The following is a 21,045-nucleotide window of genomic DNA, read 5'->3' as shown; positions in this document are numbered from 1 at the left end:
GCTAGAGTTTGCTGTCAGGTGACTTCCTCTCACACTCCAGCTTATTTGATATTGAGACAAAGTGTCTCATTGACCCTGGAGTTCAGCGACTGGCTAGGCTGGCTAGCTAGTGGGCTCCCCAGTGATGTGATGACAGACGCCCACCTCCAAATCCAGAGTTTTACATGGGTGCTGGGGATCAAAACTCAGGGACCTAGGCTTGTGCCCTTTACCATCAGAGCCATTGCTGCACCCCCATTTTAAAGATGGAAGCACTGAGGCTTAGAGACATTAAATAATGTTTCCACATGAAGTTATAGAATCTGAAGTCTAAATCCTGATTTTTGTTTTGTTTTGTTTGGTTTTTTTTTGTTGTTGTTATTTTTTGAGGCAGAGTCTCTCTGTGTAGCTTTGGAGTCTGTCCTAGAACTTGCTTTGCAGACCAGGCTGGCCTCAAAATCACTGGATCTGCCTGCCTCTGCCTCCTGAGTGCTGGAATTAAAAGTGTATGCCACCACCACCCGGCCAAATCCTGATATTTTTGACTCCAGAAAAAGAAGCAGAAATCATTTCCTTATTCTGTCTTCCTAATTTTGTAGGAAGGACCACAGGACATTGTAAGGCTCACCTAAGATAATGGTGTAAATCTTAGCACAATGACGGAAGCACATGACAGTCACTACTACAGTTACTGATGCTATAAGGGACTTGTGTAACCCAGGCTAACCTCAAACTCTATATAGCCAAGGCTGGCCTTGAACTCCTGATTTGGCAGCCTCCACCTTCCAAGTGCTGGAATTACAGGTGTGTGCTGCCATGCCCAGCCCGAATGAGGGAACCACAGGCCTGGCAGCCAGAGTTGGACAATAACAGCTCTGTCCTAAGTTTCTAGTGTCTCCTTGATCCCATACACTCAGCTGACTCCACACCCGCCCTCTCCTTGCTTGCTTTCCCAGCTAAGGCTTTGCTCAGCTTTTCTTTCTGCCTGAAATGCTGTGGATTTCCTTCAGTGCTAGAATCCTGCTTCATCCTTCAGGGTCTTCCCAGAACTCTGATACTTCCCCCAGTGTGCATGTATGTGCATTCACTTGCATGTGTGTGCACATGTGTGTATATGTGTATATACACACTACATACATGCATGTGGTACATGTGTGTGCACATGTATGCCAGTGGTACATGGCTCACATGTGTGTACATGAATTCTTATGTGCTTGTGCGTGTGCAGGTGTATTCCCATATGTGCGTGTGCATGTTGAGGACAGAGGCTGATGTCAAGTGTCTTCCTCTATTATTCTCTAAAATAAAGAATATTTTTATTTATTTTTGAAACAGAATCTCTCATTGAACCTAGGGCCCACCTTAGCTAAGACTGACTGCCCAGCAAGCCCTGCTGACCTTCTGTCTCCACTTCCCCAGCATCAGAATTACAGGCAACAACTTCAGCTGGAGTTTGGGTTCAGGTACTGATGCTGACATAGGAAGCGCTTACTGACTGAGCCATCTCCCCAGGTCCTGCTTCCACTAGTTTTATTAAGATTTGCTTCTATTTATTGGTTGTGCCAGGCAGTTAACATGTAGCATGTACCCTGCTGACTTTTATAGTGTCTGTTTTATAGATGAAGAAGCCGAGGTTCAGAGTGGCAAGCTACTCTAGTGGCACGTCTAGGAGGCGGCAGAGACAGGTTTCAAGTCCAGATTATCTGGTGCCAACCTGGCTTCCCTGTGGCACCTGCCTCTTGGCTGGTGTGGAAACTGAAGCTAGGAGGAACTGCTTTTGAATCCCTGCAACTCACGCGCACGCCTTTAATCCAGCCCTTGGGAGGCAGAGGCAGAGGCAGACAGATCTCTGTGTTCTGAGTTCAAGGCTAGTCTGAGCTACATAGAGAAGCCTTGTCTCAAAAAATAAAAATAAATAAATAAACAAATAAATAAATAAATAAAATTAAAAGAAAGAAAAAACTAGAAAAAGGAATAATAATACTGTCCTGAAGTCAACTACGGGGAGTAAACGGATGCTTGATGCACATTGAAAAGGCTGCTTGCTCCCATCCAGCAGTAGAAAAGGTCCACATGTCTGTATCTCTCATTCCAACTCATTACAGCAGAAATTGGCTCTGATTTGCCCTAATAATGCCAGACCCCTAACGCCCTGCCCTGCATGTGACTCTCAGGCTTAGGAAATGCTTGCTTCGCTGACTCAGCATCCCCAGAAGCTCTTTACCCCCAGGCCTGGGAGCTGAGTCTGCATCTGGTCACGAGGTCACAAGAGGGTACCTACTCATCCCTTAGTGCAAGGCTGAGTGGCCACACTTGTGTGCAGGGGACGAGTCGTGGTGGCCAGAACCCTCAAGGGGCACTGTAGGCAGAGTATAGAGGTTGGGCCCACTGCTTAGAGCTAAGAACTCCAGAGTGGAAGGAAGAGAGTTCTCTGAGGGAGACGCAGGGTGATGCTGAGAACGTGGAGATGCCAGCAGGTTCACAGAATGGGCCCTTTCCTGGCACATATTTTAGAGAAAAATAAAAAGAGCTATTTCTAGAGCATGGTATCAGAAGAGAAATGGGCATTTCTTGTGTCTTATTCAGAGACCTTGTTCCTACAACAAGGCTGTGCCTTGTCAACCTCTCATTAGACAGTGTCATTAGAGAAGAAGTACTTAACGGGTCACTGATGGTCCTGAGTTCTAATCGCAGGTTCCAATCCCCAGCCACGTGTAGAATCTTGGGTCAAATCTCACCCTCTTAGGGCTTCAGTTCCCTCCCTATTAAAGTGAGAATGGTACAGCCAGCTTTATAGGTTTATGAGAAGAAAAAGTGTGGGGTGACCTAACAATCCGCCTCATAAGAACATTTTTATTTATTTTTTATCTTTTAATTTTTTTTTTTCTTTTTCCTTTTTTTGGTTTTTCGAGACAGGGTTTCTCTGCAGCTTTAGAGCCTGTCTTGGAACTAGCTCTTGTAGACCAGGCTGGCCTCGAACTCACAGAGATCCGCCTGCCTCTGCCTCCCGAGTGCTATCTTTTAATTTTTTAATATTTTATTTTTTTGGATTTTCAAGACAGGGTTTCTCTGAAGCTTTTGGTGCCTGTCCTGGAACTAGCTCTTGTAGACCAGGCTGGCCTCAAACTCACAGAGATCCACCTGCCTCTGCCTCCCGAGTGCTGGGATTAAGGGCGTGCACCACCACAGCCCGGCGTGAACATTTTTATTAAGTTTTTTGTGTGTGAGTGTGTCCATGTGTGCGTGCCCCTCTCTCTCTCTCTCTCTCTCTCTCTCTCTCTCTGTGTGTGTGTGTGTGTGTGTGTGTGTGTGTGTGTGTGTGTGTGTGTGTGTGTTGGGACATACATGTGCCACAGCCTGAGTGTGGAGGTCAGAGGTCAGCCTGCAGGAGGCAGCTTTCTCCTTTTCACTCTGTGGGTTCCTGGGACCAAATTCATGTTGTCAGGCGTTGTGGTAGGTGCTTTTACCCACTGAGCCACCTCACCAGACCAGAACTTACTTTATTTGCTATGTGATTTGGCTTATATGCATTTTAAAAATAATTTATTTATTCTTATTTTTTGTGCATTGGTGCTTTGCTGGCATGTCTGTATGAGGGTGTCAGGCCCCTGGAACTGGGGCTGTGAGCTGCCACATGGGTGCTGGGAATTGAACCCAGGTCCTCTGCAAGAACAGCCAGAGCTCTTAACTGTTGAGCCACCTCTGCAGCCCCCAGCTTATATGTACTTTTATAAACTTTAATATTAAAAAACTTGCAAATGAAAATACACGAAAATCATGTCCCACTTGGTGCCTGAAGGCCACTGCCTGTGACATCTGTCCCCGATTGATTGCCAGACTTGAATAGCTGATCTGGCTGGCTAGGCAGCTGTCCCTTCCTCCCTCACCACTCAATGTGCTTCCCTGTGTCCAGACTGGAAGAGGGCAACCCTCCCCTACCAGGGAATAAGTTGTGGGTCAAGGGTAGATGAGCAGGGGCATTTGCCTGCTAAAACCTCCAAGCAGGCTCTCAGAACTTGTTTTAATATTAATCTGAGGGCAGATTCCAAGAAATGTCAATAGAAGTTCCATGGCTTTTTTTCCTGTACACTTTGGTCTAGCTCATATCATTTACCCATAAACATCAATGCCATACCTACTGTATGCGGAGCCTGCAATATATTCTATCAACACCCGAGGACGTCCACCGTGCTCTGTGCCCCTCACCAGTCTCACCTCTCACAGGTGTTGCAGAGGAAGGAAGCAGCGTGGGCTATTGTTCTGCAATGAAGGTTCTCAATGCTAGATGTAGTATTTATTAGTTTAATATCACACTAGGCTGCCAGTTTTTAACTTAATCTTTTACAAGCTGCTGGAAACACCCTATTTCTAAAAATGTCCCAGCAGAGGATGTGGGCTGTTGAATCAAAAGACAAGAACTATCTGCCCTTAGGAGTTTCCCTGGTTAAGAGATCTCATAGCAGCAGGCTTGGCGAATAAGGGCTTAGAGCTGGAAGTGATGTCCAGAAAGGCAAGGACTTAGGATTTGGTGATTCCTTCAGAGAGCTTCATATAGTGAATATGTCACACAGTGGTAGCCAGTTTACCTGTATGCTGAATAGTTAGGACGGAGGAAGGGAGGGAGGGAGGGAGGGAGGGAGGGAGGGAAGAACGGAGGAACTTCTCAGCCACGTGTTATGACTGAACAAGCACTTGATTTGGGTCCTGCTTGTGCTGATCCATTTAAGATATTTTTCTGAGCTAAGTCCTTTAACTCTTCCAACAACCTAATGAGGCAGAAGCGCTACTGTCATCAGCGTTTACACGTGCTCACAATATAAAAACTAGAAGAAACAGAGGAAGTTGTCCAAGGTCAAACTAGGCATTCCCAGAAAGCAGCTGCTCCATACTTGACTCCAAGTCTGGGTCCTCCTAATGTCCTGGCTTTTATCTCTCAGGGAAAGTCATTTCTTCTCCCAAATAAAACATCTGCTTATTTCTTTACTTCTTTCCCCTGGAGGGAACAAATGACATAAGACCACTCCTATGTATCTACAGGTTTTTGCCTGCAGAAGTGATTTGCCCGGGGATTGATGAAGTGTAGCCCATGGACCAAATATACTGTCAGCCAGTTTCTTTTTTAATAAAGTTTTCATGGAACAGCCACTGGTACCCATTTTTTTTACATTGTATGCAACAGAATCGAGTAGTTGTCACAGAGACTTGAAGGCCCACAGAGCCTAAAATATTTACTATCTAATTTTTTATGGAAAAAGGTTGTTGACTGTTAGAACATACTAACATCTAGGGTTTTACTTGGCTTGGTTCTGATTTTTGTTTTGTTTTGTTTTTAGTTTTTCGAGACAGGGTTTCTTTGTGCAACTGTCCTGGCTGTCCTGGAACTTACTTTGTAGACCAGGCTGGCCTCAAAGTCACAGAGATCCCCTTGCCTCTGCCTCCCAAGTGCTGAGATTAAAGACGTGCACCACCACTGCCTGGCTTTGGTTCTGATTTTTAAGACAAGGTCTTGTAGCCGGGCGGTGGTGGCGCATGCCTTTAATCCCAGCACTCGGGAGGCAGAGGCAGGCAGATCTTTGTGAGTTCGAGACCAGCCTGGTCTACAAGAGCTAGTTCCAGGACAGGCTCTAAAGCTGCAGAGAAACCCTGTCTCGAAAAACCAAAAAAAAAAAAAAAAAAAAAAGACAAGGTCATGTGTAATCTAGACTGACTTGAAACTCCTGCTTAGTCTGCTGGCCAGCCTATCGATTTTAATGATAATGAGTTATATATGTGGTAAATAGAAAAGATTCTAAGCTGGTACTCAGGAGGCAGAGAGAGGCAGATCTCTGAGCTTGAGGCCAACCTGTCTACAAAGCAAGTTCCAGGACAACCAGGGCTACACAGAAACACCCTGACTCAAAAAACAAAAGAGGAAGAGGAAGAGAGAGAGAGGGAGAGAGAGAGAGAGAGAGAGAGAGAGAGAGAGAGAGAGAGAGAAGGAGAGAGAGAGAAGAGAGAGAGAGATTCTAGAAGACCATATACCAACTGTAAACAATTGGTGGGTAAGTTAATGACCACCATTGCTTACATTTCATACATTGGAATTGTTTCCATGTTGTTATTTGAGACAGGGTATCATATAGCTCAGGCAAGCCCTGAACTCTCCCAAACTGGCCTTGAACTCCCGATGCTCCAGCTTCTACTTCCCAAGTGCTCCCATACGCAACTTTGGAATAGATTTTATTTTTCTAATTAAGTTGTAACTTATGTACAGGGATATGCATAAATACACAGAGAAATATGCACAGGTCCTACAGATGCATACCGAGTCCACCAAAACATAGGACAGCTTTTAATCCCAGCATGAGGGAAACAGAGGCAGAAGGATCCCTAAAAGTTCAAGGTCAGCCTGGCCTACTTAGTTCCAGACCAAAAAACAAATCTGTAGACTCTTCGGAGGCTCAAGAGATGCTGCAGCATTTAAAAGCACTTGTTGCTCTTGCAGGAGACCCGGCTTGATTCTGCACACCCATATGGTGGCTCACAACTATTTATAACTACTGTTGGAGGAGATCTGCTGCCCACTTCTGGCTGTATAGGTACCAATTAAAACGCTTTTACACATAAAATAAAATAAATGTTTGTTTTGTTTTGTTTTTTCTCGCAACAGGGTTTCTTTGTAGCTTTGGAACCTGTCCTGGAAACTAGCTCTTGTAGATCAGGCTGGCCTTGAACTCACAGAGATCCTCCTGCCTCTGCCTCCCGACTGCTGGGATTAAAGGCATACACCACCACCCGGCAAAAATAAATTTTTTTTTTAATTGAAGACTGGAGAGATGGTTCAGTATTTAAGAGCACCTGCTGCTCTTGCAGAGGCCCTGGATTCAGTTCTGGCACCCATGTGGGGGCTCACAACCACTTGTTAACTCCAGTTCTGGGTCTGGTATCAGATGCCCCCTTCTGGCATCCCTAGACACTGCATGTAAATGGTGCACAGACATTCAGGCACACCCATACACATAAAAAAAATGGAGAGATGGCTCAGTGGTTAAGAATACTGGCTGCTCTTCCAGAGGACACAGGTTCCCTGTTCTAATCCTAGCACCCACATGACAGCTCACATCCATCTGTAACTCCAGTACCATGGGGTTGATGTCCTTGTTCTGGCCTCCATGGTCACCAGGCACACACATGGTACACAGACATACGTGCAAGCAAAACACTCCTAGACATAAAATAACAAATAAGTTAATTTTAAATACAAAACAATAAAAATGAGTTATTTAATATAAGTAAATAAGCAAACATAAAAAAAAAAAACATAGAACCTTCCTACTACACCAGTACCACTATGGGTTTTCTTTCCTAGTTAACAGACTACAAATGGACCACATAGCATACATCTGTTTGTGCCTAAGAGTGTTATTAATTTCATTGCTGATAGCCAGGAGAATTCGGCAAGTCACCAGAATCACTCTTCAGGGTACCATCCGAGATGCCCACTTGCTCATTCACTCCACAGATACCTCGCTGAGCAACTGCGAATCTCAGCAGCTATCCAGGCCGTGGTACGTTAAGAGGCCAGAAGGCCCCCTTCCTCCAGATCGTATTCTCTGTGGTGTAATTTCTCATGGGCCACTGAGAAATGTCTCCTACTATACAGAGGACTGCCCAAAGATCAGGAAGTGGACATCTCAGAAATTGAAGGCCTTTAAGGAATTTCATATCATAGAACTTAAGTGGTCCCTCAACATCCCACCAGCTACCCCACTGCCACAATACTTAAATAAATCACGATGCTAAATCTTCATCATGATGCACTCAGTCTGTGACTTCAAAGACTGTCCTCCATCCCTGTGGTGTGGTCTCCTATTTCCCTCCCGTAGGACCCCTGCCCCCCTCACCTTCTCTTCTCTGAAAGCAATGAAGACTAGGGAGGCTTCTCTTTTGTCCTATAAAGCCCACCCTCTTTTAGGGAGAAAGGTTTTTGTTTGTTTGACTTTTTTGTTTTGTTTTGTTTTTTTGTTTTGTTTGGTTTGGTTTTGGTTTTTCAAGACAGGGTTTCTCTGTAGCTTTGGAGCCAGTCCTGGAACTAGCTCTTGTAGACCAAGCTGGCCTTGAACTCACAAAGATCCACCTGCCTCTGCCTCCCGAGTGCTGGGATTAAAGGCATGTGCCACCACCGCCCGGCTTGGAGGAAAGCTTTCATGAGCTGGCTCATTAGTCCTGCTGCTCTGTTTGTATTTTCCTTTGTAAATTTCCATGGCAGGGCAGGAGAGATGGCTCAGTGGTTAAGGGCACTTGTTGCTCTTCCAGAGAACCCAGGTTCAATTCCCAGCACCCACATGCCAGCTCACAACTGTCTGTAACTCCAGTTCCAGGGAATCCAACATTCTCTTCTGACTTCCAAGGACATCAGGCACACACATGGTGCACATACTAACATACATGCAAGCAAAACACTTCTTCACATAAAAATAAAAAAAAAATCAATACAGGTTCATGGGCATAAAATCTGCTCACACATCTGTAATTGCAATTACAGTAAATAAACTATAAGTCTGGGCAGGACAGTCTCAGGCTATGAATAGCCAGGTTACACACACACACACACACACACACACACACACACACACACTGGAACTGTTCCCTGAATTCTTGGTGTAGCTTCCTGCATATTCACATGGGTGGCTGGGGCGTGTGTGTGTGTGTGTGTGTGTGTGTGTGTGTGTGGTGTGTGTGTTGGGGAAGAATGTGCTAACACCTGAGTTTTGAGAGCTTTGATTTGTAGTTCTAATTGGTGTGTGCCACCAGCCACCCAAAACTGTGCTGGTAAGTGGACAGTGACAGCGATGGTGGCTTTTTAATGGGTTCCCCTGGCTTCTGACAGAATCTGCTGCTCCTTATACTTTATTATATTACTTATATTGAGTAAGAGGCAGCGAAAACAATGTTCTTGGCTCAGGGACATTTACTTCGAACACTTCATCATCCTGCCTGAGTGGCGCTGGGAGGCAGAGAATTCTCCTACTGGGCAGGATCACAGGAGGCAAGGATCTCTCATATGTCACAACAAACTAGAAAGAAAGGTGAAATGAAGCTCCCCCTCCCTTCTGTGAACCCTTGGGATCCCATGCACGCACCCGCACCCACCCCTTCCTTCTCCCAGACTCCAAGCACAGGTGATCCAGGTACCAGTCACTGCTCCGCCTTCCACAGAATCTTCACCCTTGCAGCGTGACTCACCAGAGTTGGCTCACTGGGAGGTCTGACCCTGCGCCTAGCAGAGGAGGGCTGCGGGCCACTCTCTTCTCTCTTGTGAATATTCATCTCTACCTCTGACCCAACCGCAATTTCCTCCTAATCCGCTGCTTTTGAAAGTGCAGGCAGTTAAGAGAATGTGCTTAGAAGTTCCTTTGCTCTCCCGAGAGGTCTGAACTTTTGTCCTTCTTTGCCCGGTTCTTCCAACCTCAGTGTCTCTGATTCTGAGAACCCCAAGCTTCTAAAGGGCTAGATTTTACCACTGGGAACTGGCCTCCCACCTTCACGGACTAGAAAGTGTGAACACAAGTGTTAGCCAGTTTTGCACAGGTGGTCTTCCTCAGCGTCTACACCTTCCCTGCCTCCTGGTTATTAGGAATGTATTTCACAAAGGGAGGAACCAAGGTTCAAAGTGGCTTCCGCCCCGGAGAGCTATTACTGTGTATGGATTGAAGCAGTCTCTACCCCTCAGGTCAGGTCCCAGCCTGGAGGTCTGGGTGCGGCCTGTGCCTCCTTTCTTCCTCTCCGGGTCCCAGGGGAGCTGTGGCAGAAACTCCTGCCGCGCCGAAAGGCTGATGGTTTCCTTCCGGGCCAGACCTGGGTGGGGAAAAAGTTTCTTCAATGGCTTTGGGGTGCTTACTTTAGGTGACATCCAAGACCACCCCCTCAGTGAACTTGTGTTTACTAGAACAGGTCTCTAACTCCCGGCACCGGAACCACGGTCGCCCTACAACTAAGAAACCAAAAAAAGAGGGCCTGGGTAACCTGCAGCTGCAACAGTAGGTCCAGCCACAGGCCAAGCTAAGCATTCATCCGGGTCCCTGCAGTCCTAGTTTTGCCTGGAAAGCCTAGACGCATTTATGTTCCGGGTTTAGGCCAGAGAGCGCGCCCCAGGTGTTGCTCTCCCCTGGCGTGGGGCTAGGGCAGCCCTAAAGCAGCGCAGCTCCGCTTCCGCTACTCCCTGCGGCCATAAAGTTGTCGGTGGGCTTCTCCTTTCAAGGGTCCTAAATGCCTCTAGCACCCTAACTACGCGGTCTGTGCCGGCGGTCCTTCAAATCCAAACCAGGCCTGGCTGAGGAGGGCCTGGAGGGCAGTAAACGAGGTAAAAGTAAGCGAGGCCCCTCCAATTCGTTCTACCGGTGCTTGGAACCACTCTCTTCTCCCTGGTGCCCATTCCCAAAGGATCGGGCTCTCCACCACCACCCCGCTGCATTCCCAGGTTTGCTACCTGTAGTCATCTTTGAGACTCTCTGCTCTCCTCATCCTCCCCCGACTCCCGTCTTCCAAGGCACCCCAACTTTCTCCAGCTCTCTCACCTGAACCCCCGAAGCGCGGTTTCTTCTTTCTCCACTAAAGTTGAACCTCCGCCTGTGGAAAAGCAGCCCCCCACCCCCACCCAGCCTAGGCTGCAAGCCACTTGCTTAACAAGTCCAAAGGTCAGCTAAAGTTTGGCTGATAAACAGAACCGGTAGAAAAGATTTGGAGCCCCCCCAAGGGTGAGTACAATGGGCCCTGGCAAGTCCCGATCCCGGCCCAAGTCTCTGGCTCCGTTGGACTGTCCCTTAGGTTCTCCCACTCTCTCGGTTTTTCCCCCTCCCCACCACCATTTGCATCTTGCCGAAAGCCGAGCCCTTCCCACTCATTTGCATATCTTATATGGCCTAATGGTGGCGATCATGGCAAGTTAGAAGTTTTCTGACTCCTCTCGGAGGAGACTCCGGGACCCTGGGGAGTAACAGGTGTCTGGAGGCTAAAGGGTGGAGGGGTTCCAGGACTTAGAGTTCTCTTGTAAAACTCCCCTCCACCCTCCTCTCTCACACCCACCCATCCCCTCACCCCCTTCTTTTTCCGTCCTTGGAAAATGGTGTCCAAGCTCACGTCGCTCCAACAAGAACTCTTGAGCGCGTTGCTGAGCTCTGGAGTCACCAAGGAAGTGCTGGTCCAGGCCTTAGAGGAGTTACTGCCGTCCCCGAACTTCGGGGTGAAACTGGAGACGCTGCCTCTTTCCCCCGGCAGCAGGACGGATCTCGACACCAAACCGGTTTTCCATACTCTCACCAATGGCCACGCCAAGGGCCGCTTGTCTGGGGACGAGGGCTCGGAGGACGGGGACGACTATGACACTCCTCCCATCCTCAAGGAACTGCAGGCACTCAACACCGAAGAGGCCGCGGAGCAGCGGGCCGAGGTGGACCGGATGCTCAGGTAGGCAGCTAGCGAGGTGCTGGGTACGCCCGGACCACCCCTAACCCGGTGGGTCCATGGAGTCAGTCCGCTGCCCTGCACTGGAGGCTTGTGGTGCAGACTGTTCTCCCGCAAGCCCCTTTCCCATGTGGGGAAAAAAATCCCCCGGGGGTGCTTCGCTTCTCTGAGAACAATTGAACTGTTCCTCAACCGGCTGACCTGCAATCCGAGGGAGGCTTTATCTGCCTCCACCTAGGTGGGCGCCCTGAACTCAAGCACCTTGTTGGTGGTACCCAGGCGCGAGAACCGAAGGTGCGGAACCTTAAACCTCACAGGACTAGAGGTGCAGGTGAGCGCAGTGAGACAGCTGTGATTCTCCTAGTACCTCCGGCTTGCGCCCCCACGCACTTCCAAAACCTCAAGCCACACATTTCTCCCAGAGACTTAAAGCTCTCTGCAGAGACAGTCTGGCAGCATTGGTGGCTGAGGCCTCGGAGGCAAGTTCTTTGAGTCCTTGTTTCTGCGGCGCCAGTGCGAGCTGCAGCTTTAGATTTGTAAAGCGGAAAGTTTGCTGTAGGGTCACGATGGACCCTTGCCGGCCAAAAGAAACCACGAATAATGATGAAAGGAAGAGAGCGAATATGTGGGATACGTGGTCCTAAGACACCCCCGCCCCACTTTGTAGAAACTTTGTCCCAATCTGAGAAAGGTGGGTGTGTACGCATCTCACTAGAGGCACCCCGGCTATCCTGGGGGGATCCGGGGACTGGCTGCTGTCTCTCCGGTGGCTGGGATCACTTGCCGGTCCTCAAGCCCTGGCCTACACTTTGACAGCTAGTTACTAATTATCTAAGGAGCCAAGTGATTCCCTTAGGCCACACGTTGTTTGGGAGCCACTTGGCTTCAGGAAGGAGCCCCTCGCGTGGCCCCTGACTCGTAAGCCCCTCGGCTTCGGAAGTTTCAGAGAGAGTCCCGAGTGAATGCCACCATCAGTGGCTAGGCTCCCTCTCCCGCAGCGCAGGTTGGAGTGGTGACCTTGCATTTGAATTTGTGCTTTGGGTACCTGACCGCTTGCCCTCTAGCCAAGGCAATCTGGAGGACTTGTAGTTTTGTTTTTTAATCCCTCAAAATGTTTTTTGCTCTAATTCACAAGCTTGGGAAACATGTGGCGGTGATTTCTCTCCAGTCACATTTTGGGGTCTGGATGGTGTCAGGTATAGAGGGTACGGACTGGGGAGCTGAGCCCCTCCGAGCGTCTGAGGTGGTAGGGTGCCAGGGGTGGTTGTCCAGGCCTGGCTCACCTAACCAGCATCCCATCGCCCGCCCCCCTGGGGCCTAGGCCCTTCCTCCTGGCCTCCTGGCGGCCAAGGGCCACCGTCTAGTTTGCCTCGGAGCCGACCTAGGGAAGCAGGAGAGGCCTAGTGAGCCTCTGTACTGTGGTCCCCACGCTGTGCTGGACACAGCGGAGATGTAACATAAACTACAGCACGTGGAGTTGGGGTGTTATTAATTTATTCCTATAAATCATCAACAGAAAGTACACAAAGACCGTGATTAGGTTGAAAAGAGAGGCGGGTTATTCATTGGTGAAGTTGTAAACTCGGCTTAGAAAAGGAAGAAAATCAAAACGCAGGAGGGGGTGCTCGCAGGGCGCTGGCACGGCACACGCACTGCACCGCGGGGCGCGCCCCCAGGTCCCTGGGCCACTCCGGGAAGCCAAAACCCCAAGGCCCGTCCAGGTCGGAGGTCTTAGGACCTGGGTCTTCTCCCCTCCCCCAAGCTGGTGGGGAGCAGTCGGAGGGGAGCCCAGACTCTAACTGGGGTAAGGACCCAGGACACACCCGGAGGTTTTTTTTTTTTTTTTTTTTTTTTGTCCCTTTCACAAGCTGGTGCCGCCTTCCCTCCCCTGGGCCTCCTGGAGCTTCCGACTTTATTAAAGTAATTTTTCAAGAAATTGCTAGCGGCTCCCAGGTCACTGCATAGCCGACTTCAGGGTACCAGGCATTCTCTATCCCCCCCCACCCCCATCCTCCTTGTTCCCCTGTAAGTCAGAAAGAAAAGAAAGGTGTGCGGGGGAGGAGGGTCACTCGGTGGTGGTGCGCTTGGACGCCTTCGGAGTTAAGCCAAAGAGAACGGTTACAAACTGCAGCCTTCTGCAGTCCCCGGCTGCCGGCCCGGAGGCTGGTGCGTCCCTGGCACCTAGGAGAACCGGCCACCACCTAGGAAGCAGGAACCGAGGCTCCTGGTCCATGCAGCTATAGCCCACGGCTTCTCTGCTCTGGGTGGGACAGCAAAGTCATTGTTGAGGAAGGAGCCGGGAGGAAGGACAGTGTGGCCACCGCGGGCTGGCGTTTGACACCTGCGCTGGCTCCAAAAAAAAAAAAGCCAACCTCAAATCGCGACCCCGAGTTTATCCCGGTGAGGAAACTGTATTTCCCAATAACTCTTACTGAAGCTTCAGAGCTCTCTCTCCCTCAGCGAACACGCGGGGCAAACATTAAGGGGTCTGAGAGTAAAAAAAAAAGAAAAAGAAAAAGAAAGGTGTAACTACGCCATCTTACCCTCAGTTCAAACCTTTTAATTCCGGGCCTGAAGGTTTTGTCTCAACGGTTTTTGTGCTGGTTTTGTTTTGTTTCTTTCTTTCCTAATCGTCTCATTGATGAGTTAATGCCCCCTTTCCACAGAACCGATCACACATAGAACACAACACTATTTCGCTAGGTTTCTTAGGCGCGCAGAATAACAGGTAATGCTTTTAAACAAAGGAAAACTGCCCAAATGATCTGTTAAAGCGATACACTATTAACTTTTAAACCCAAATACTATTTTCTCTAACTTTTAAAGCTATTGTTCGTACCTGTTAGAAATGTTTTTCCACTCTAAAAATATTTTCGGAAATGTTCCCCAGCAACGAGCGTTTAGACGATCGCTGGTATTTACGTGGTTATGTCTAAAATGTTGATTGCCGTGTTTTTATCTCGCTCGCGGTGAATTCTCCAGGTATGACACTGGAACGGACGTATTTCCTCTTCTTTGGTTCTTGTTATTTCACTATGTCATTTTACTTTGTGTGCCTTTATAAATGCTTGAGAAATTTCTTAACTTACATATAATAAATATGAAAGTTTACATTTCTCAAAAACATCTTTTTTAAAGCCTGACTTCTCACGAATCCAATAGTCAAGACTCGCTAAAATATCACCATTCAAATGCCTGTAAAATATCTCCCTTGGTTGCTGGAGATTTTTTAATACATTAAATAAATTAATTGATTTTACAGGCACCATTGAAAAATCATTGTTTTAGCACGGGTGCCTAATTTGGTCTCAGTTTTAATACCACTTTTTATTGTTTCATTTAAACCCAATTTTCTCTTTTATTTTTTTTTCATGTTCTATCAGTAGTGCAGGATTGTTTCTGTAACTGCATTAAATAAATTGTACACATGCTTGTATTGTTCCTTTAAAACTTTTGATCTGTAACCTCTGTTTTACTTAGTCTCTTAATTTAAATGACAGTTCTGATTCTGGGTATTCCATTTAACAAACAAGAAAAAGTAACAGTGAAGTTGGAAGCATTGTAAATGCTTAAGAAGCCTAGAAGACATCCCTTGCCTTGTTTATGACAAACTGTGCCTGCGTCTGTGAGACCTGAGAAGCCTGACTACATTCTCAGTCCAAACTTGAAGTCCCCAGAACTGTCACCTCCCTGGTGGCCTTTCCATATCGGGGAGGTGCAATCACACAGGCAAATGGAGCATTAATGTCTTACTCCCAAACTAAAATTATTCTTCCGTAATAGGATTTATTTGGGAGGCAGGACTGTGGATAACTAAAAAACAAAACAACAAAACAAAACAAAAACAACAGCAACAAAACCTTTACCCGCCTTGCAGGTGTCCTGATTCTTCAGCCACAGGGAGCGTTGCCATTATATTTGAGAACATGTTTTTTTTTTTTTTTTTTTAAAAAAAAACTCCTAAAGCAATATAATATTTGACTACAAAAAGAATCACAACTATACAAATGTTTGTCTCAGTTTGAGGTTTGAGGGAGGTTTCTAAACACATCAAACAAAAAAAATTTTTTTAAGCATCCAGTCACTCTTTAAAAGACTCTTTGCATCCCAGGAGGTGGGCACACATGCCCACCCCTCTTTTGACAGAATGGTCTTCCTTTTGAGAAGGAGGGGGAAAGCGCTGGAGAGGTTTAGACTGAAGCAGGGGTGGTGGATTGAAAAACTGATTTGGCTCCGTGTAGAACCAGCTTAGCCAACTCAGGCCCTAGGCACCTCTACTTTCCTGTAGGACTCTTGCTTTTTAAGTCTCTTGAAAAAGCCAAAGAAAGCAGAATAAAGCCAGAGCCTTTTCTTCCACAGCACGGAGGGTGGGGTGTGTCATGGCGTGGGGGTGGCCTTAAAGACGAGCATTCTTCTGAGCCTCTCTCAGAAGGAAAAGCTATGTCTTCTCTCCCATTTTGTTTTGTTTTAGCCATACGCCTCTCTCAAGGTCGGAGTTTGAACGGGTGGAGAGAGATGTTAGGATGAGTTTTGTACCTAGCAGGTGAATATTTTTCCCTGAGCATTCCCCATCAGCACCCTAATCGTCTGCGTATCTGTCTAGTGAGGACCCTTGGAGAGCTGCCAAGATGATCAAGGGCTACATGCAGCAGCATAACATCCCCCAGAGGGAGGTGGTTGATGTCACGGGCCTGAACCAATCCCACCTCTCCCAGCACCTCAACAAGGGCACCCCCATGAAGACCCAGAAGCGAGCTGCCCTATACACCTGGTACGTCAGAAAGCAACGGGAGATCCTTCGACGTAAGTGATTTAAACCTAACTCTACCTCAACCTGCAGTGACTGTTGTCCTCACTCTGACCCCGTGGGCTGCCTCAGTTTCCCCTCCATCAAGAAGGCCTTTAAAAGTAGTTGGCAAATAGAAGAAGCTGGCAGGGAGATGTGACCTTACAGTTGCTGCACAGTGGGTTATCTTGTATCGTTTCTCTCTCACACAGCCCCTTGCTACACAGCTCTTTGCGCTGAAAATCCCTTAAGTGTAGGCAGTGGACCCTGAATGTTTTTAGTTCTTCCTTCCAGCATCCTTTTCTTTGTCTCTGGTTGGCATATGACCACAGGTCCGAGTTACCAAAGAAGGCATTACATAGTGGTCAACAATATTGGTCACCATTACTATTATTTTCCTCCCCTCTGGAGAAAGGATAAACAACTAAAGATTTGTATAGATGATCAGAACCTGACCCTGATCCTAGGAAGTGGGGGTGGGGTGGCGGAAGTGGAGCGCTAAGTCCAGAAGCAATCTAAAGTATGTACCCACTTTTACCAAGATTAGAATTTGGGCTCAGCTGTGAGGGACTCCATCTGGTGAAGACATCCTTTCTGTCTGAAGCAGAACACAGTTTCAGTGTCTGCACTTGAAATTCTGACCCACTGGGTTTTTTTTTTTTTGCATACTTAATTTTAATTAAATGTTTTTAGTTGGGAAGAAATTATTAAAGAAAAATAAAAAGCAATTCTCGTTTTGTAGCAAATTGCTCACATAATCCACACTCCCTATATTTTGTGTGTTGTACCAACAGCTTATCCCACATACGCTCCATGCAACTACCAAATTTCACAGATTACCTCTGAAACGCTACTACCCCCTAAAACTCAGATTTTGTTCAGATGTCATCAGCTACCCCAATAATAATGTTTATAGAGGATTATCTGGCACAGAGTGGCTCATGGTGGTTTGCTGATCCAATTCTCATCACTTCAGGGGTTTTGTTTTTGCTTGGCATTTTGTTTTAGGTTTTTTTGTTTGTTTTTGTTTTTTAAGCAGGGTTTTTCTGTGTAGCCCTGGCTGTCCTGGAACTCACTCTATAGATCAGGATGGCCTTGAACTCAGAAATCCACCTGCCTTTGCTTCCCAAGTGCTGGGATCAAAGGCATACACTACTATGCCAGGTTTATTTCAGTTACTAACCCAAAGTCCCCTTTCTATCCCAAAGGCCTTCTACCCAAGAATGCTGAGAATCTTGGGTCTTTAAGTTGAGGGGGTTTAAACCTTGACCTATTTTTATTTGGGGAGATCAAATATGGCCATTCCACTTGAATTATTAGAAGCCAGTCCATTCTATAGAACAGTTTCAGCTGCCAGTGCCACCCAGCAACTCACTCTTTCCCTACCGCTGCCTGACCACCACCACTGCCATCCCCATTTCACTCCCCCCCCCCACTCTCCCCGGGCTATGCCCCTCCCCCTCTCCCGGGCTATGCCCCTCCCCGGGCTATGCCCCTCCCCCTCTCCCGGGCTATGCCCCTCCCCCTCTCCCGGGCTAGGAGCCTCTGTGTCTTTGCCAACATGTTTGTCACCATCATTTTCTGGGTAGGACTTTTTTCCCCTCTTGCTCCACAGTTGCTTTTCACATTGCTCTTGGATTTTTTTTTCTACAAACTGCTCTAAAATGATCATGTCTGTGTTTATTGTGCTAGTATCTGTGGGCAGAAGGGCCATGGGTGGGAGAAAAGGTTTGGGGCACTTGTCTCCTCTCCGACTGAGGTTAACATTGTATGGACAGAGTTTTGAAGCCACTGTGATGCTGCCTGCTGCACAGTTGACTCAGTCCTTTAAAGTGTAGGCTGACCCCTCTCTGCATGGGTGCTATTTAAGGAATTGACCTCCTGACATGAAGCAGCTCTTCGGTTCTTGCATGGCCCCGTTTTCAGGAGCCATAGTTGCCAAAGGCCAGACAGCCCTGGTACTGGCTCAGCAGTCAGGATGGTATTCACTAATCTCCCCCAGGATAGACAGGGTGACATAGAAGACACTGGACTGTCTAACAAGACGGAAATCCCAGGAAGAGTCTCAGGATGCTCAAGAAGAGGATATTGACCAAGGGGATGGCTGCCAGCAAGGGAGATTTTTATTCAGTGTTATTGTTGTTTTGGGGGTTAAAGTTCCAGGAGACAGGACTTAAGGGCTTATTTCTCAATTATCATACACACACCTTGTCGTGTCCCGAGCACTATGCTAGGCTGTAGGGTATACAGGTCCTTGTCTCCAGGGACTCCCTGAAGGAGTTGAGAAGCTTGAGCAACTAATGGCAGCTCCTCTCCAAGTGCTCTTTAAACGGAATGCTGCAGAGTGACTGCAAGATCACCTGGAGAAATCCCCGAGGACTCCCTGGAGGAGGCAGCATTTGTCTCATGTCTTAAAGCATAAAAAGACACACCAGCATGGGTCAAAAATTGAAGAGATAAATAAAAGGAAGACAAAATGAATGGATTGAGTGGAAAGAGAAAGAGGAGATGGAAATAAGACGATGTATGAAAGTTTCATGAAGAGCCAGAATGGTGCCATTCACGGCTTTCTCTATGCATAGAGAACCTTCTGGACTAGCTCCCAAGTCTAGGATGAGTCTGCCGGAGCAACCGTTCCAGTGTCGTTTTAATGGGCATCAAGCGTTTTCTATTCCATTTAACTTGAAATCGAAGCAGAGGGGCATTGATGGTAGCTGGAGGTGCCTGCGAGGGTCTAGCTCTTCAAACGCTGAGTGTGGCCCGGGCTCCTGAGGCCTGGAGGCCTTGACTGGCTCACAGATGCTTTGGGTTCAGACCCTGTGTAAGCTGCTGTCTCCCAAAAGGACAGCTTCATACTGGGGGGCTGTGTGCAGCAAAAGCCTCCTCTGCCTAAGTGAGATTTGGGGAGCTCAGGGCATTGCTGTTTGGGTGATTCATAAGCTAGTGGCTAGGAACAGGAGAGCACCCTAGGCTCGTGTGACTTAACCACTCTGAACTTGAGTTTCTTTATCGGCTGTTGGGAATAATGACACTTCCCCCATAGCAAGGCTACGAGAATTAGGTGAAGGGTTATACGTACGGGGTGTTGAACCACAGAGACAGCCCACTTCCTGTGAACTGTAGTGACATCTGTTCATTTCAGATGAAAACAAAAATCTCACGTGATTCCCAGACACTTGGGGTTATCCTCACTGGCCTTGGCCATTCCTCACAGGGTTCTCTACAGAAATGGTGCGGGGCCCACGGGGAGCAGGGGAGACATTAAATGGCCCCCTCCCTGGCTTCTCAGGGGGCTTCTGTGTCCACCTTCACTCTCAAGTGACAGCACATAGAGAGCTGCTGTAAAGACTAAGTGATGGGCCGAAAACACCTGCAAACATCTGGCTGTGGGAGGAGTTACCATTCTCCCACATCATCCCAGGGAAGCTGATAACATTCTACTTTTACATTTAGCAGAGGCTCCTTCTGGTTTCTAAAAACACAGTGGGTGCCAGGCGGTGGTGGCGCACGCCTTTAATCCCAGCACTCGGGAAGCAGAGACAGGAGGATCTCTGTGAGTTCGAGGCCAACCTGGTCTACAAGAACTAGTTCCAGGACAGGCTCCAAAACTACAGAGAAACTCTGTCTCGAAAAACCAAAAAAAAAAAAAAAAAAAAAAAAAAAAAAAAAAAAAAAAAAAAAGAAAGAAAGAAAGATAAGAAAGAAAGAAAGAAAGAAAGGAAAAGAAAAGAAAATCACAGTGGGCATCAGTGCAAACAGAGCCTTAAGGTGACTCAAGGACCATCTCAAATCAAAGTCTCCAGTGACAAAGGCCATCCATTCACCTAGGAGGCTGTTTCCGAATTGGCCATTGGCTAAACAAAGGCATCCCCACCTGCAGCAGGGATCCTAAGTTCAGGCTGGGAAGAAGCCCCATCACTTCCTTGAAAAGGGCCAAAATAGAAGGATAGCCCACGACAGGCCATAAAATCCCAGGTATCCAGACTGGAGACACTAGTGAGGTTTGTGGAGGGGTTCAAAGTAGTATAGTAAGTAAGCACAGGTCTGTGATCCCGTTATCTGAGATTATGGCACACCCAGGAGCTCTGGAGGTTGTGCCTGGACACTCAGAATTATGAGTGACTCTGGGAACTGAGAAAGGAAACACCCAGGTCCAGAGCATGGGGTGCAAGTGTCGCGGTGAACCGGCCAAGTGAAGCGGCGAAGGGACACTTAAAAGAAATCCCACACTAGCTCAGAACTGAGAGGTAGTTATTTATTTAGGGGCAAACTCACAAATCAGGAGTCTCTGCTTGAACGGTGGATGGAGATCGAATCCAAACAATCCGAACAAGCAATCAGTGAAAAGGAGCAAGGGGAAGGAGAAAAAGGGAGGGAACACAGGTTCTCTGTCTGCTATACAGTATAAGAAGCCACGCCCCAGTAGGCAGATAATTACAAGCTACAGGTCTTCCTACAGCATCTCCCCCTTTTGTTTAAATAAGAGAGTTCTAGGCCTAATAAAAATTATATACAATAAAAACAAATATCCTAGTCTAACTAGCTTAAGTCTTGTATAATAAATAACTTGGCCAAGCCATGAAAGGAAAGTAACTACAATTATCTAGTCTTCAACCCCATTGAAGGTTCAAGAAGGAAAATAATATTACCTGAGAAAGCAACTTCCAAAACGTGCAACAAATGACAGACAACTGGCTACCTGGGCATTCACCCAAAGTCTCATTTGCAAGGTTGAAGCAACCAACTTTGGTTAAGGCCTAGAATAACTGACAAGACCATTTTCAAAGGCAAGAAATCTTTCAAAACAGTCTTACCTGCCTTGGCAAGATTTGACAGTC

General features: G+C 47.4%; 1 protein-coding gene and 1 long non-coding RNA gene across 5 annotated transcripts in view; one reads left to right on the top strand and one right to left on the bottom strand.

Annotated features, from left to right (window-relative positions):
* Window positions 1-8,852: 8,852 nt before the first annotated feature.
* On the bottom strand, window positions 8,853-11,573 carry LOC119811816. The gene is made up of 2 exons (XR_005285014.2): window positions 10,536-11,573; window positions 8,853-9,816 (listed from the first exon to the last, which is right to left on the bottom strand). It is a non-coding gene; the product is annotated as an uncharacterized LOC119811816 (long non-coding RNA).
* The window catches only part of Hnf1b (HNF1 homeobox B), a 54,261-nt gene continuing 43,304 nt past the window's right edge, over window positions 10,089-21,045 (top strand). For 2 of the 4 annotated variants that reach the window (XM_038325895.1, XM_038325892.1), the window contains exons 1-2: window positions 10,089-11,424; window positions 16,025-16,224. In XM_038325895.1, coding sequence (XP_038181823.1) covers window positions 11,081-11,424; window positions 16,025-16,224 — 544 coding nt within the window. In that variant the 5' untranslated portion in view covers window positions 10,089-11,080. The remainder of the gene's footprint in view (window positions 11,425-16,024; window positions 16,225-21,045) is intronic. The other 2 variants (XM_038325894.1, XM_038325891.1) reach the window with 1 other exon arrangement.

This window comes from Arvicola amphibius, chromosome 4 (genome assembly GCF_903992535.2).
Source record: "Arvicola amphibius chromosome 4, mArvAmp1.2, whole genome shotgun sequence".
In the NCBI taxonomy this organism is placed as follows: Eukaryota; Metazoa; Chordata; class Mammalia; order Rodentia; family Cricetidae; genus Arvicola; species Arvicola amphibius.
This window is presented reverse-complemented; position numbering and strand designations above follow the sequence as displayed.